Raw genomic sequence first — 17,065 nt, forward strand, 5'->3', positions numbered from 1 at the left:
ATTGATTGATTGACTGTCTGCTGTTAGTCACTCCTTCATCATCAACACATTGATTTCACAAGACATGCCACCATTTGTCTTTTATTAGTTAATACACAGTAGAATACATTCATGAAATACAAATGGTAGAAATAGTTATTCTAGAGGGTGCTAAAATGTTGTTCTTATGGTAAGTAATAACCCTCATACGGGCTGTATAATAATACAACTTCAAAGGTCAAATAGGGGTGCTTATATTTGTCCTGTTTCACACATGTACAAGTGTGTAACCTATTCATTGTGTGGTGAAATGGAAATGTTTTTTTTTGCATATCCCACTCCCCCTGAGACACCCTGGGAGAGTTAAGTCACGGCATGGGATCAGCCAGGCACTCAATTAGCTCAATACTGTCACCTACAGTATAATTATCATGGTCACAGCTTGGATGGAAATATATCCTGCATCTACTGTAGTAGTGAGAGCTCATAAAAATAAGCCGCAAACAGCTTCGTCCCTTCTATGTAGTTGTACCTGAGAGAGAAAAACAGGATTCAGTATTTTACTGAACAAGAACTGAACTACATCTGTGTTGATGTTTGTCATGATTAATTTGCCGTGTACAAACTAAAAAACGAATTTAGGGGTGAAAACATGTCTGGAATCGTATCTCTTCTTTTTCTCATCTCCTCTTACCTGCTGATCTTCTCATTCTGAGAGTGCTCTCCGTCGTCATGGCCACCTATGGGCAGCATCATCACACTCTTGCCTGTCTCCTCCTGGAAGTTCTGAGCGATAGGGATGGTGGAGCCCTCACGGATCAGCTCCGGGTCCACTCCAAACACTAACACAAGGGTAAACCACATCTTAACTTAAACAATAAAGTTAGACATGGTTTCAAATGAGAGAGGTTATGTAAATGGCCTCTACAACTGACCCTCTCTGACCGCTCTTTGTCCGGCAATGTATTGTGGGTCCTTCAGGTTAGCCACCCATGGTTTAGCCCCAACAGTTGCAGTCACCCTCAGCCTGTTGTGGCTGTTTAGAGTGGAGAAGACCTGCTGAAGGTGCTCCTTCACCTGTGAAATATGGCATTGTAACAGGGGAGAGTTGGACATGGAGGCTTGGAGAGGGTGGTTATGTTAGCATTCGTCTCAGGGTTTTAAATATACACATTGACTCTTGGAGTGACCAAGATCGAGTGGGCCACCGTTTCTATACTGTACACTTACTCAGAGACTCATATATTTACATTTTGGTCATTTAGAAGACGCTCTTATCCAGAGCAACTTATAGTCACTTACTAATCACTCACTGGTTACAGGGGTTACGAGGGTGTCCATGCTTGTATTTTGATCCTTGTTATGGGTATGCTCCTGTCCCAACAACCCTGGTACCCCTGTAATTCAAACCATGACAGGTAGACACTCTGTACCTTCCTTTCCACATCTGGAGGGTCCATGTTGGGGACCTGTCGGATGGAGAACTTCCCTGTGACCTGTTTGGGGATGACAGTTTTGGTGCCTGGATCTGAGAAGGCCCCCTGGATCCCATGGATGGACAGGGATGGGTAACGCCATCGAGCCATGAGGACATCCTCCTGCATATTAATGAACACAGTTTGTTTGTATCATGTTATATAGCTCAGATAGTGTGTATCCAAAAAAGAGTAATCACCCTCTGTCAAACATCGACTTCTACAGTATCCACTGACCAAACACGTCTTCCTCCTCACGCCCAGATTAGTTTAGTATAGCCAACTCCAATGGTTGTTATGTTTGGCATGACAATGACCAAAATTGGTAAGACAGCACAAACAGACTGGGGCCAGGCTAGTCCTCTCAACCAACCCAAACCTGAGTCACAGTTGCACCTGTCATTCCTTTAGGGTTGCACCAGTACCCAGTACCTTAGTGTCCTGTAGGAAGTGTTTGACCCCAGCCACCCTCTTCATCTCCTCCAGGTCAAAGCTGATATTGTCATAGAGCTTCCTCTCATCCTCAGTGAGGGGCACGACATCATCAGTGACCCCAGGAACTAGGATCTTACCTGTGTGGTCCAACAGACTTCCTGTTTGGGAGGAATAAGAAATAATGAAGACATTTTTGGATGAAACATGTTTTAACTAGAACTGAGTTTGGGTAAGCACCTTAGCTCATATACAACTTTATCTTAATTTCTTGCTTGGTGCAGGGACTTCTGACCTGAACTATAATGGAATGAAATGTTAATTTTTACTATCAGACAAGAGAGTAGAGCCTATATTTTCTTGAGGATTGGAAGAGCTGTCAGTCAAACGCCTCTGTATCTCACCCAGTAAGGCTATCAGATCTGACATGGGCTCCTGGATAGAACCCCCGTACACTCCAGAATGGAGGTCCAGTTTAGGGCCATCAACCTAAAACACATAACAGAGAAAGATACTGAACAAATGGTACCCTGGTAGAGTGTGTCATATTTTAATTTGACCAATCAAACGAGGTACAGTGGGGGAAAAAAGTATTTAGTCAGCCACCAATTGTGCAAGTTCTCCCACTTAAAAAGATGAGAGAGGCCTGTAATTTTCATCATAGGTACACGTCAACTATGACAGACAAAATGAGAGAAAAAAAATCAAGAAAATCACATTGTAGGATTTTTAATGAATTTATTTGCAAATTATGGTGGAAAATAAGTATTTGGTCAATAACAAAAGTTTCTCAATACTTTGTTATATACCCTTTGTTGGCAATGACACAGGTCAAACATTTTCTGTAAGTCTTCACAAGGTTTTCACTCACTGTTGCTGGTATTTTTGGCCCATTCCTCCATGCAGATCTCCTCTAGAGCAGTGATGTTTTGGGGCTGTCGCTGGGCAACACGGACTTTCAACTCCCTCCAAAGATTTTCTATGGGGTTGAGATCTGGAGACTGGCTAGGCCACTCCAGGACCTTGAAATGCTTCTTACGAAGCCACTCCTTCGTTGCCCGGGCGGTGTGTTTGGGATCATTGTCATGCTGAAAGACCCAGCCACGTTTCATCTGCAATGCCCTTGCTGATGGAAGGAGGTTTTCACTCAAAATCTCACGATACATGGCCCCATTCATTCTTTCCTTTACACGGATCAGTCGTCCTGGTCCCTTTGCAGAAAAACAGCCCCAAAGCATGATGTTTCCACCCCCATGCTTCACAGTAGGTATGGTGTTCTTTGGATGCAACTCAGCATTCTTTGTCCTCCAAACACGACAAGTTGAGTTTTTACCAAAAAGTTCTATTTTGGTTTCATCTGACCATATGACATTCTCCCAATCCTCTTCTGGATCATCCAAATGCACTCTAGCAAACTTCAGACGGGCCTGGACATGTACTGGCTTAAGTAGGGGGACACGTCTGGCACTGCAGGATTTGAGTCCCTGGCGGCGTAGTGTGTTACTGATGGTAGGCTTTGTTACTTTGGTCCCAGCTCTCTGCAGGTCATTCACTAGGTACCCCCGTGTGGTTCTGGGATTTTTGCTCACCGTTCTTGTGATCATTTTGACCCCAAGGGGTGAGATCTTGCGTGGAGCCCCAGATCGAGGGAGATTATCAGTGGTCTTTTATGTCTTCCATTTCCTAATAATTGCTCCCACAGTTGATTTCTTCAAACCAAGCTGCTTACCTATTGCAGATTCAGTCTTCCCAGCCTGGTGCAGGTCTACAATTTTGTTTCTGGTGTCCTTTGACAGCTCTTTGGTCTTGGCCATAGTGGAGTTTGGAGTGTGACTGTTTGAGGTTGTGGACAGGTGTCTTTTATACTGATAACAAGTTCAAACAGGTGCCATTAATACAGGTAACGAGTGGAGGACAGAGGAGCCTCTTAAAGAAGAAGTTACAGGTCTGTGAGAGCCAGAAATCTTGCTTGTTTGTAGGTGACCAAATACTTATTTTCCACCATAATTTGCAAATAAATTCATAAAAAATCCTACAATGTGATTTTCTGGAATTTATTTTCTCAATATGTCTGTCATAGTTGACGTGTACCTATGATGAAAATGACAGGCCTCTCTCATCTTTTTAAGTGGGAGAACTTGCACAATTGGTGCCTGACTAAATACTTTTTTCCCCCACTGTATATCATCACCTCCACAAAGAAATAGCTGCTCCCTCTGGTTCCGTAGGTCAGGGCTGGGGTTCTGGTCGCCCACACGTTGTCAGAGATCACTATGAAGTCCACATCTGCAAAGAAGCTGTCGTTTCTCTTCCTGGTCAACTCCAACAGACCGTATGAGCCCACCTCCTCCAGACCCTCAATGATGAGTTTTATATTTACTGGTATCTCCTGAAATCAATAGATCCAGGCAATCCTACCAGTAAGTCACTCTTCTCTTATTCATATACTGTTTGACTCCACTACAATCCACTACAATCCCATAAATTGTTTTATACTCAGACTCACAGATTACTCCAAACACTCAGGTTATGATACATAGATTACAGAAACCCTTTAATAACCATTGCTATGTAATATAATAATAATAATAATATAATAATATGCCATTTAGCAGACGCTTTTATCCAAAGCGACTTACAGTCATGTGTGCATACATTTTTTTTTGTGTATGGGTGGTCCCGGGGATCGAACCCACTACCTTGGCGTTACAAGCGCCGTGCTCTACCAGCTGAGCTACAGAGAACCACTATGTAAAGCAATGCTGAATGGGTTAGAGAATGTCTGAAAACTAACTAGAGACTGCTAGCGAAACATAAAGATTCAGATTTCAGCTGTGTTGTTTCAGGGCAAATCCTAACCTTCTTTGTGGCCAGGTAGGACTCCACAGCATGAAGCCAGGCCAGGACCGGCCCTTTGTTGTCCGTGGCCCCTCGCCCATACAGGTTACCTAGGGAACCAAAACCTTGAGCCACCATCATCCTCATATTATCACACTTGTAATACCAGGGTACATGAGCTAGTTGAAGCTGGCCTATGAATGGCAGGCAGGCAACCTGGTTGTGATTATATCATCTAAGGTTTATTAAAAGATCCCATATGGGAGCAGCAAAACAGTGAGTGGACTTTCCTATTTTTTCTAAGTAATCAAACTTTGATTTGTTAAAAATATCAAATTTTGGCCCAGCAAAACAGTGAGTGGACATTACGTTTTCTCAAAATAGACTTTATTTTTGTCCAGCTTCTGTTTTTGTTTTGGACCTACATCAAACCCCTCCATTCATGGCATGTAACATGCAGCAATACCTTTGATCTCTGTTAGATTGAAAGGGTCAGTGGTCCAGCCGTCCGCCATCTTGGCTGGCTGGACATCCACATGGCCATAGATACAGAGAGTAGATTTCTTTGGGTCCCTCTCAAACTCAGCCAATATCACTGGTGGAAGCGGCACAGTCTCCCCACTGGGCAGCTTGTGTGATAGACCGGAAAGGTACATGCTTTTTAAAAGGTATTTTAAGACAGAATATTACTCCATTATCTGGAGAATAATACGTATGACTGGTGGTGAGTGTTTTCACACAAACTGAGTGTGTATTGTAGTCTACCTGATGAGTGCCTACATCTGCTAACTCCACTATGCCTCCCATCTCTTGGATCCTCACTGCTGTCATGTTCAGGATTCTTTCAACTTCTCCCCATTTAGTGTGATCTCCTGAGTCACTCTGGACAGCAACCCACTCCGTCAGCCTCTGAGTCAGGCAGCAACCAGGAGAGGGTCAGAATATGGCATAGATTGTATAATAATAACTGGACACAGCCATAGACTGTCTAGGTCAGGAATATTTGCAGAGAACACTGCAACAGCACCACTGACATTTACATTTAAGTAATTTAGCAGACGCTCTTATCCAGAGCGACTTACAGTTAGTGAGTGCATACATTATTTTTGTATACTGGCCCCCCATGGGAATCGAACCCACAACCCTGGCGTTGCAAACGCCATGCTCTACCAACTGAGCTACATCCCTGCCGGCCATTCCCTCCCCTACCCTGGACGACGCTGGGCCAATTGCGCGCCGCCCCATGGGTCTCCCAGCCGGCTACGACAGAGCCTGGATTAAAACCAGGATCTCTAGTGGCACAGCTAGCACTGCGTTGCAGTACCTTAGACCACTGCGTCACTCGGGAAACCTGAATGTGACCCACATTCAGAATCATTTTGATGACTTAATCAGATACCACAGTATTTATCTTTGAAGTGTTAAACCACATTCCCATTTCAACAACCCCCCCCCCCCCTCTCTCTCACTCTCTCTCTCTCACTCTCTCTCTCTCACTCCCCCCATTCTCTATCTCTCTCATTACTTTGCTTTGGTTTCTCTCTATTCACCTCGCTACAGCACATAAACATGTATATTTGTGTCATTGTACAGTTCAGTAACAGAGAGTAGGTATTTCATAAGAGTGCCCATCCCTCACCTGAACAAACTGATTTTGGTGGTCATCTATGTATTGAAACAGTGGTTTCAACATGCCTGCAGCTCCAGGGGAAGAGGAAGAAGAGGAAGCCGATGTGTGGAGTAAGAGCAACGCAACAACAATGAGCTTCGTTTGGTGAGTGTAGATTTCGATGTTCCTCCTGAGAGTGTGGGGGCACAGAAATAGAATTCCCAAACAACATAGAGCAGTGACTTGAATAGGATTGTCTGTTCTAGTAATTCAATTTCTATGGTTGTAGGTAGTCTCTGGTATCTGATTGACTTGAATGGACTCTGCCAGGGCTCGAGGATCAAAGATCAGAGTGCAGTGTGACCCAACACACGACTTAACACTGTCTCAACTGGGATTACTATTTAACTATCTAACATAACTAATACAGAGACTGGGAAGGATGATAACATAAGCTGTTGATGATGCCATAATAATGCATGCATACACACTCACGACCCCACTCAGGTCATCACACAATCATACTGATGTTCAATATCACACACATTTTTCTGTTATGTTGAATGTAATTTCACCGTTCTTCTTCTTCTTTATCACAGCTTCTATGAACATGCAGCTTCTGTTTTTCCCTGACCAAGTCTTTAGTAGTGCACTTAATTAAGCAAGTCCATGAAAAACATGTACACATATTTTGCTAAAATAGTAAAGACTCACCGTAATGCTGAAGAAAATAGTGTTTCCATGTGACAAACAAAAAGAGAGAACTGCAATTTTTGCTGCTCTTTGTTTTTATGGCTGATTTTATATTTAGGGGTGGTATTGTGAAGCACTTCATTGTGTCTTGGAGTGGTGGATATTGGTTAACACTTGAAAATGTTATTTCTAAAGAATCCCAGATGAAAAAGATTTAGAAAACATAAAGATTTAGAAAACATATAGTATGTCAAACCAGTTTTATTTGCTGTTTCAAGTAGATATTTGTGTGTGAATGATAGAGAGAAAGGAGGAAAGTGAGGGAGGAAGAAAGATACAGAGAGAGAGCGAGAGAGCAAGAGAGAGAAGCAGAGTGTTGAGGCTATATCAGATGCAAAGAACTCACATGGTTTCTGGAATGTTTTGCTTAGAGGGAAAGAAACAAGAAAAGTTACAACATAACGTCAGGAAAAAGGCTAAGAAAAGCCTGACTCCACTGATGGGAACTCATACAAGCTAAACATGATAGAACTGTATTTTAATGGTGGTGAAAAAAAAGAGGTGCTCTCAGTTCTTCTTGAGATGGGCCACTTCATGGAGGTAGGCAATGAACAACTTGGTCCCTTCTATGTAGTTGTACCTGGGAAAGGAATGGGTGAGAGAAAACAATATGTCCTCAACCAATCCTTTAAAAGGAAATAAGACACTGTTGATACATCTGTGTGTGTGTGTTCATGCATGCATGCATAAAAATCAATAGATGTTCATCGTTAAAAAATGTATACATAAAGTATTAGGAGATTGAAGGGCTAACCTGCTCATCTTCTCATTCTGGGAGTGGAGGCCGTCGTCGAAGCCTCCGATGGGCATCATGATGATGCTCTTCCCGGTCACATCCTCAAAGGTCTTGGCGATGGGAATGGTTCCCCCTTCACGGATCAGGTCTGGCTCCACGTTAAACACTAGAGGAGAACAATGACACGTCTGACTGCGTCATAATGCATTATACCTGCAGTAGAGGAAAACCAAATGTAACCAGTGGGATTAGAAGCCAGGTCTCCTGCTCACCAAGTCAATGTCTTAACCTTTAGACCAAGAGTACATCTGCAAGGTCCAAGGGTGTTATTTGGGCATACAAGTCTCAGACAGGGCTACCTCTTCGCGATATTGTGATTCCAAATCCCTTCTGCTACACAAACATTACAATATCGCTGGACTGTCATGCCTTAACCACTGATAGGTCTACAGTACAACCACAGCACACTGGTTTCTTTTAGTGATAAGGATATCTATCTATGTCTGGTAACTTAACAACTCTAACGACTACAGATAGGCCTATCACTGTGAAGCTGCTGTTGTGCAATAAATATCCAGTCAGCTACTATACGGTAATCATTACCCCTATGACCACTGTTCATACAAACACACACACAGACAGCATAAGAAAGGTCCTCTGAACATGAAGGTTTGTCCAGAACAGAGTTGACTAAGCGTACCTCTCTTCACGGCTGCTTTCCCTGCCTCGTACAGGGGGTGCTTGGTGTCTGCTAACCAGGGCTTAGCCCCGATGATCATGGTCACCTTCAGCTTGTTGGGGCTCTTTCTCTTGGCAAACACAGAGTTCAGGTAGTCTGTGACCTGCAACAGAACAAATACATAACAGGCATACATGCAGTCTTCACGTCTATTTCATTAACTGAAACCAAACTGAAATAGTGAATAACTGAATAGTAAATTAACTGAATGAGCAGAATGAGGGACATTAAAATAGTGTAACAACCTGGATCAATGTTCCCTTTTCTTGGATGTATTGTATAAAGAGAGTCTAAAGGTTAGAACAATTCCAGAAATGTTTGTGTAACTGTGTGTAACTGCATGTAATTGTGTTGTCATGCAACTGTACAATGCAGTCGGTGAGAGGCGTGTACCACCCACCTCTTTCTTGACCACTGCTGGGTCCATGTTGGGGACCTGTCGGATGGAGAACTTGGCAATGACTTTAGCAGGGATGACCGTCTTGGTGCCAGGGCCAGAGAAGGCCCCCTCGATGCCATGGATAGTAACAGTAGGGTAGCGCCAACGATGGGCCAGCAGATCTACCTGAGAAATCAAATCAAATCTTATTTGTCACATGCGCCGAATACAAGTGCAGACTTTACCGAGAAATGTTTACTTACGAGCCCTTTCCTAACAATGCAGTTAAAAAGTACGAAAATGTACAAATAGATACAAATAAAATAGTATCACAATAAAATATATTGTGTTACTATATACATACAGGCTATATACAAACAGAGAAACAGAGATAGGAGGAGTGAAAAACTGAAAAAAACCCACATTGAAAACGTTTTTGTATGCATTGTTTTTAGAAAAAAATCCACTCCCCTGTGCATTACCTTGTTGCTGTACATGAGTTGGCTGACGCCGATCTTGGACTTATAGCTCTCAATGTCAAAGTCAATGTCCTGGTACATCTTCCACTCTTCATCTGAGAGTGGGGCAACGGCCTCTCTGATGCCTGGGATGAGGATCTTTCCACTGGGGCTGATCAGTGTGTCTGGGGGGAAGAGGAAAACAACATAGGTCAACACACAAGCAGTCCTTATGGACACACATTTGTAGGGATATCAAATACTTTATTATTTGTGCCAACAGAGAGCTCACACAGACACACGGACGATAGCTTTGCATGCAAACATGAGCCAGAGATAGCTATACATTCGGTGTTAAGATAGTATTACATTCTGTCATTCATAGAGGTTAAAAACTCACCCAATATGCCGATCAGGTCTGTCATAGGCTCTATAACAGTGCCTCCATACACCCCTGAGTGTAGGTCCTGTTTGGGGCCCTCTACCTTCCAAACATACAAAGTCACCATGGCTATTCATTAATGATCTTGAAAAAGTAAAGGAGTTTCCTTGGAAATTCCCACAGAATTGGCAATGCCCCCAGCCCATCCTACCTCAGCAAAGAAGTAGCAGTTCCCCCTGGTCCCGTAGGTGAGGGCGGGGCGTCGGCTCAGCCAACCACAGTCCGAGATGATGATGTAATCGACATCGGAGAAGAACGTGTCTCTCCGCGCCACGATCATGGCGTCCAGGCCATTGGACCCGGTCTCCTCCATCCCCTCGATGATGAACTTCACATTGACTGGCAGGTCCTGCATGGGGAGAGGGCAGGGGGTGGACAGGAGGAGGGGAAAAAATAAGAATTGTTATAACAAAGGGTGGCTCGCTAATAATGGTCAGTTAGACTGCAACTCAACTTGTTTCATCACATGTCTTATGTCTCTACATCTCCTATGAGTTCACTCTGATATCTCTTCTTTCTGGAAACTCACAATGCTGAGGGCCTGGTAGACCTCCACTGTATGGATCCAGGCTAAGACAGGGGCCTTGTTGTCAGACGCCCCTCTGCCGTAGAGGTTTCCTTAGGGGTAGAATCAAAGTCATTATTTTCAGATACATGTCCATTCTGTTCACCTCACATTGACATTTTACATGCATGTATCAATTACACCAGTTACATTTCATTGGTTCAAAATACGCATGGTAAAAATCATCCCACACCCAAGTACTTGCTTCTTTCCTTCACATTAGCTATAATATCTAATGGCTGTTAGTTGTAGATAGATGTTTCTGTGTGTTGGGTCTAGAATGGATCACTGTAAAGTACTGTAAAAAATCCTTATAATACATTTGATTGCTGTGATTGTGAACGCCTGGAATCCATAGTTTACTGTTGGAACCCATAGTCTACCATTGGAACCCATAGTCTACCATTGGAACCCATAGTCTACCGTTGGAACCCATAGCCTTCCGTTGGAACCCATAGACTACTGTTGGAAGCCATAACCTACCGTTGATGTCTGTCAGGTTGTAGGGTTCAGTGGCCCAGCCGTCCTCTAGTTTAGCAGGCTGGACATCCACATGTCCGTACACACAGACTGTCTGCTTACTGGGGTCACTGCCAAACTGGGCTGTCACAACCTTGGGTAAGGCCAATGTCTTGCCATCAGGCAGCTAAGCATGATGATAAAATAAATGGTAGATGCAGAAAATAACCTGAATACAGTTTGCAAGGCAGGGAGCATTTCTGTCAACACCCAACTTTCAGTATTGATTTCTGCAAACCAGTCTGATCTGATACTAAAGGACTCTAAAGACTAAGTTAAAAGCAAACAAAAAGATCCTATAACATACTCATTAAGTTGACCACATTCCAGAAAACTGACCTCTTGTACGCCGATGTCCACTAGTTCCACCTTCCCTCCCATGGCTTGTAGTTTCTCAGCCGTCATATCCATCATGCGATGGCAGTCTGGCCTCCTCAAGACATCACTGGAGTCGCTCTCTACAGCAACCCAGTCCCGCAGAGTCTAACACACACTCACAGACACACGCACAGACACACACACAGCATTTATTTATAATGAATATTGTATTATCAGATAATAAAACAGACAACATCATGATCCTGTTTAGAAACTTGCCTGTACATATTCCTCCTGATGGCTGTCAACATACTGGCTTAGCTCATCATACTCAAATAAGTGATGAGGGTGAGGAGAGACACTTGATATAAAAACAAGGAGCATGGAAGGCAGTTGCCAGATCTTCATCTCTAGAAAGAATAGAAGGATTATTTCACTGAAAACTAAGCAATGATGAAAGCAATTTAATAACGAGATATTAACAAACAAATTATTACATTCTTAAAAAGCTAATTGTTATATCTTATAATGTCTCACTACTCTTCTGCTTTTAAACTTTTAAACTAAAAACGACAAAGAAAATAAGTCTTACCGTAGCCTTGTAAGTTTGGACCTTCTTTAATGTTGCACTTGTCTTCAGAACCCACTGGACTGCAGTCTCCGGGGGCACACAAGGTTTTTATACCTCCGGTAACCGACTCACCTCCTGATGGGACGGGTCATGAGGTCAAGCCTTTCCTGGAGAGAAGCCAAGAAAGCTGACAAATTACATTTTCTTGCTGACAGGCACAATCATGGCACAATTGATCCAACTCTAAGAAAGAATGCATGCTGCGTCCCCTCGACATCAACAACATTAAGTCATGAACAAATTACAGTGAAGGATTTAATAGTCCGGTAATTTGTGGGGCCATGCCTATCAGGGGTGTTGAAGAAGCACTACACTTGTTCACCTGCTACACTGGAAGCATAACTTCTGGCAGGGTTTAATAAACAGCTGGGTTTTTATCTGGCCACATTATACAAAATAAAAAGGTTATAGAGTAAAACATGTAGGTCTACATTCTGCCTAGCTCTTGACCTAGGCCTTATTATATTCCAGAGTAATGGATTCCATTTCCCAAACATCTAAAAGCCTTTTCTTTCTATAGCCTGAGCATTGGCCTGTGCCTATGAAGATGGCACTCTTGGCGGTGGAGTGAGGATCAGAATGTAGTCTACAAACAAAAATAACAAACAGGACGATGAATGACACAGCAATCAAAAACTGAAGTGGCCTAACTCAAATCATAATACAGTAGGCCTATTCTGGGGCCTCATTTATCAACCATGCGTACATTTCTTTTTTTTTTCTTTTTTTTCTTTTTGTCTTTTTGGGTGTAGATCAGCATTATATTGCAGATAGATTCTAACTTCCATCAATGTAATTGTCTGCATCACTTCCAATCCCCCATGTTTTATATTTATATATATATATATATATATATATATATATAGAGTGGGGGGAAAAAGTATTTAGTCAGCCACCAATTGTGCAAGTTCTCCCACTTAAAAAGATGAGAGAGGCCTGTAATTTTCATCATAGGTACACGTCAACTATGACAGACAAAATGAGAAAAAAAATCCAGAAAATCACATTGTAGGATTTTTTATGAATTTATTTGCAAATTATGGTGGAAAATAAGTATTTGGTCAATAACAAAAGTTTCTCAATACTTTGTTATATACCGTTTGTTGGCAATGATACAGGTCAAACGTTTTCTGTAAGTCTTCACAAGGTTTTCACACACTGTTGCTGGTATTTTGGCCCATTCCTGCATGCAGATCTCCTCTAGAGCAGTGATGTTTTGGGGCTGTCGCTGGGCAACACGGACTTTCAACTCCCTCCAAAGATTTTCTATGGGGTTGAGATCTGGAGACTGGCTAGGCCACTCCAGGACCTTGAAATGCTTCTTACGAAGCCACTCCTTCGTTGCCCGGGCGGTGTGTTTGGGATCATTGTCATGCTGAAAGACCCAGCCACGTTTCATCTTCAATGCCCTTGCTGATGGAAGGAGGTTTTCACTCAAAATCTCACGATACATGGCCCCATTCATTCTTTCCTTTACACGGATCAGTCGTCCTGGTCCCTTTGCAGAAAAACAGCACCAAAGCATGATGTTTCCACCCCCATGCTTCACAGTAGGTATGGTGTTCTTTGGATGCAACTCAGCATTCTTTGTCCTCCAAACACGACGAGTTGAGTTTTTACCAAAAAGTTATATTTTGGTTTCATCTGACCATATGACATTCTCCCAATCCTCTTCTGGATCATCCAAATGCACTCTAGCAAACTTCAGACGGGCCTGGACATGTACTGGCTTAAGCAGGGGGACACGTCTGGCACTGCAGGATTTGAGTCCCTGGCGGCGTAGTGTGTTACTGATGGTAGGCTTTGTTACTTTGGTCTCAGCTCTCTGCAGGTCATTCACTAGGTCCCCCCGTGTGGTTCTGGGATTTTTGCTCACCTTTCTTGTGATCATTTTGACCCCACGGGGTGAGATCTTGCGTGGAGCCCAGATCGAGGGAGATTATCAGTGGTCTTGTATGTCTTCCATTTCCTAATAATTGCTCCCACAGTTGATTTCTTCAAACCAAGCTGCTTACCTATTGCAGATTCAGTCTTCCCAGCCTGGTGCAGGTCTACAATTTTGTTTCTGGTGTCCTTTGACAGCTCTTTGGTCTTGGCCATAGTGGAGTTTGGAGTGTGACTGTTTGAGGTTGTGGACAGGTGTCTTTTATACTGATAACAAGTTCAAACAGGTGCCATTAATACAGCTAACGAGTGGGGGACAGAGGAGCCTCTTAAAGAAGAAGTTACAGGTCTGTGAGAGCCAGAAATCTTGCTTGTTTGTAGGTGACCAAATACTTATTTTCCACCATAATTTGCAAATAAATTCATAAAAAATCCTACAATGTGATTTTCTGGAGAAAAAAAATCTCAATTTGTCTGTCATAGTTGACGTGTACCTATGATGGCATTACAGGCCTCTCTCATCTTTTTAAGTGGGAGAACTTGCACAATTGGTGGCTGACTAAATACTTTTTTTCCCCACTGTATATATATATATATATACACATATACATACATACACATACATACACATATACACACACACACACACACACACACACATACACACATATATACATACACATACATATCCTTTAAAAAAATATATATATTCCCCTTTATTACTTTCCAACCCCGCCACCCTTTCCCCTCTTGGAGTGGGGACAACTAGTGAACAACAACGCCTAGGCCTCTACTTCCAGCCCATACCCACTATCAAAATTTTATGGACACATTCAATTTTACCGTAATTATATTTTGTTTGTTCTTTCTCCTGAACTTCTTCTACTCTCAACCTCTCTGATCATTTTCATGATGTCCATCCGGTTTGCTTCTATATGCCATATCTTTCTAACTGTGCTCCTTCACAAAAGCTCCCAACCTACAACCCATAAACTTATTATGGACACAGCGTGCCTACATTATTAGTTATCTTGTTATTGTTTGTTGTTAGTTGTTATTAGTCCCATCCTTCAATTCCATTCAACACCTCCCATCTACAGTGGGGAAAGAAAGTATTTAGTCAGCCACCAATTGTGCAAGTTCTCCCACTTAAAAAGATGAGAGAGGCCTGTAATTTTCATCATAGGTACACGTCAACTATGACAGACAAAATGAGAAAAAAAAATCCAGAAAATCACATTGTAGGATTTTTAATGAATTTATTAGCAAATTATGGTGGAAAATAAGTATTTGGTCAATAACAGAAGTTTCTCAATACTTTGTTATATACCCTTTGTTGGCAATGACACAGGTCAAACGTTTTCTGTAAGTCTTCACAAGGTTTTCACACACTGTTGCTGGTATTTTGGCCCATTCCTCCATGCAGATCTCCTCTAGAGCAGTGATGTTTTGTGGCTGTCACTGGGCAACACAGACTTTCAACTCCCTCCAAAGATTTTCTATGGGGTTGAGATCTGGAGACTGGCTAGGCCACTCCAGGACCTTGAAATGCTTCTTACGAAGCCACTCCTTCGTTGCCCGGGCGGTGTGTTTGGGATCATATTGTCATGCTGAAAGACCCAGCCATGTTTCATCTTCAATGCCCTTGCTGATGGAAGGAGGTTTCACTCAAAATCTCATGATACATGGTCCCATTCATTCTTTCCTTTACACGGATCAGTCGTCCTGGTCCCTTTGCAGAAAAACAGCCCCAAAGCATGATGTTTCCACCCCCATGCTTCACAGTAGATGTGGTGTTCTTTGGATGCAACTCAGCATTCTTTGTCCTCCAAACACGACGAGTTGAGTTTTTACCAAAAAGTAATATTTTGGTTTCATCTGACCATATGACATTCTCCCAATCCTCTTCTGGATCATTCAAATGCACTCTAGCAAACTTCAGACGGGCCTGGACATGTACTGGCTTAAGCAGGGGGACACGTCTGGCACTGCAGGATTTGAGTCCCTGGCGGCGTAGTGTGTTACTGATGGTATGCTTTGTTACTTTGGTCCCAGCTCTCTGCAGGTCATTCACTAGGTCCCCCTGTGTGGTTCTGGGATTTTTGCTCACCGTTCTTGTGATCATTTTGACCCCACGGGGTGAGATCTTGCGTGGAGCCCCAGATCGAGGGAGATTATCAGTGGTCTTGTATGTCTTCCATTTCCTAATAATTGCTCCCACAGTTGATTTCTTCAAACCAAGCTGCTTACCTATTGCAGATTCAGTCTTCCCAGCCTGGTGCAGGTCTACAATTTTGTTTCTGGTGTCCTTTGACAGCTCTTTGGTCTTGGCCATAGTGGAGTTTGGAGTGTGACTGTTTGAGGTTGTGGACAGGTGTCTTTTATACTGATAACAAGTTCAAACAGGTGCCATTAATACAGGTAACGAGTGGAGGACAGAGGAGGCTCTTAAAGAAGAAGTTACAGGTCTGTGAGAGCCAGAAATCTTGCTTGTTTGTAGGTGACCAAATACTTATTTTCCACCATAATTTGCAAATAAATTCATTAAAAATCCTACAATGTGATTTTCTGGAATTATTTTTCTCAATTTGTCTGTCATAGTTGACGTGTACCTATGATGAAAATTACAGGCCTCTCTCATCTTTTTAAGTGGGAGAACTTACACAATTGGTGGCTGACTAAATACTTTTTTCCCCCACTGTATCTTTTAACACCATCCATATAGGATTTCTATTTGCCATATATATTTCAACTGTACTGTGATGTCTTACAAAAGTTCTGAACCTTTCTATTCTCATTGTTTCTACAGATTGTGAAATGAAAATAATCATTTTTGCTAACAGTATTATTATGTTATTGATCGATTGACTATGACTTTTCAGATCACCCAGTAGTGCTATCTGCAGGGTTAGCTCCAGGTAAATATTGCAATCCTTTAGCCATTCCTGGATCTGTGTCCAAAAACAAGCTACAAGTGGACAGTACCAAAACAAATGATCTAATGATTCTGTCTCTTCGCAGCAAAATCTGCAGAGCTGGGAAAATTGTATCCCCCATATAAATAACATTCTATTGGTAGCAAGAATTTTATATAATCATTTAAATTGAAAGATTTTAAGTTTTGAATCCGGTGTCGTTTTGCGTATCAGTTCATAAACACTATGCCATGGGATCGGTACGTCAAAAATCTCTTCCCAACTATTTTGCAATGTATATGGGACGGCTGTCAATCCCTTGGTCCTTAAATGAAACTGATTTACCTTTTTATTTATCATAGTTTTCCTTAACCAATTATTTTCTTTAATGTA

General features: G+C 42.4%; 2 protein-coding genes across 2 annotated transcripts; both read right to left on the reverse strand.

Moving 5' to 3' along the window:
- Positions 1–65: 65 nt before the first annotated feature.
- On the reverse strand, positions 66–6,504 carry LOC311125615 (beta-Ala-His dipeptidase-like). The gene is made up of 11 exons (XM_084158421.1): positions 6,364–6,504; positions 5,490–5,633; positions 5,191–5,353; positions 4,746–4,834; positions 4,078–4,275; positions 2,291–2,375; positions 1,887–2,047; positions 1,413–1,577; positions 915–1,056; positions 674–821; positions 66–511 (listed from the first exon to the last, which is right to left on the reverse strand). The coding sequence occupies exons 1-11, from the start codon at positions 6,415–6,417 to the stop codon at positions 445–447; spliced, it is 1,416 nt and encodes a 471-aa protein (XP_084014547.1). The 5' UTR covers positions 6,418–6,504; the 3' UTR covers positions 66–444.
- A 786-nt stretch (positions 6,505–7,290) lies between these two features.
- On the reverse strand, positions 7,291–11,650 carry LOC311106636 (cytosolic non-specific dipeptidase-like; the record flags this gene model as incomplete). The annotated part of the gene is made up of 11 exons (XM_084149027.1): positions 7,291–7,666; positions 7,841–7,988; positions 8,523–8,664; positions 8,962–9,126; positions 9,423–9,583; positions 9,799–9,883; positions 9,992–10,189; positions 10,370–10,458; positions 10,889–11,051; positions 11,264–11,407; positions 11,522–11,650. 11 exons carry the CDS (start codon positions 11,648–11,650, stop codon positions 7,594–7,596), a joined length of 1,497 nt encoding a protein of 498 aa, XP_084005153.1. The 3' UTR covers positions 7,291–7,593.
- Between the last annotated feature and the right edge of the window lie 5,415 nt (positions 11,651–17,065).

This window comes from Coregonus lavaretus (genome assembly GCF_964263955.1).
Source record: "Coregonus lavaretus genome assembly, chromosome: 3".
NCBI classification, from domain to species: Eukaryota; Metazoa; Chordata; class Actinopteri; order Salmoniformes; family Salmonidae; genus Coregonus; species Coregonus lavaretus.

What these genes read in the sequence shown, in the direction of transcription:
- LOC311125615 (XM_084158421.1), bottom strand. Translation starts at nt 6,417, where the DNA reads ATGTTGAAACCACTGTTTCAATACATAGATGACCACCAAAATCAGTTT. An exon ending in CAGATGTAGGCACTCATCAG is followed by an intron (nt 5,354 to 5,489) that starts GTAGACTACAAT and finishes CTATCACACAAG; the next exon opens with CTGCCCAGTGGGGAGACTGT. An exon ending in CAATCTAACAGAGATCAAAG is followed by an intron (nt 4,835 to 5,190) that starts GTATTGCTGCAT and finishes TTGGTTCCCTAG; the next exon opens with GTAACCTGTATGGGCGAGGG.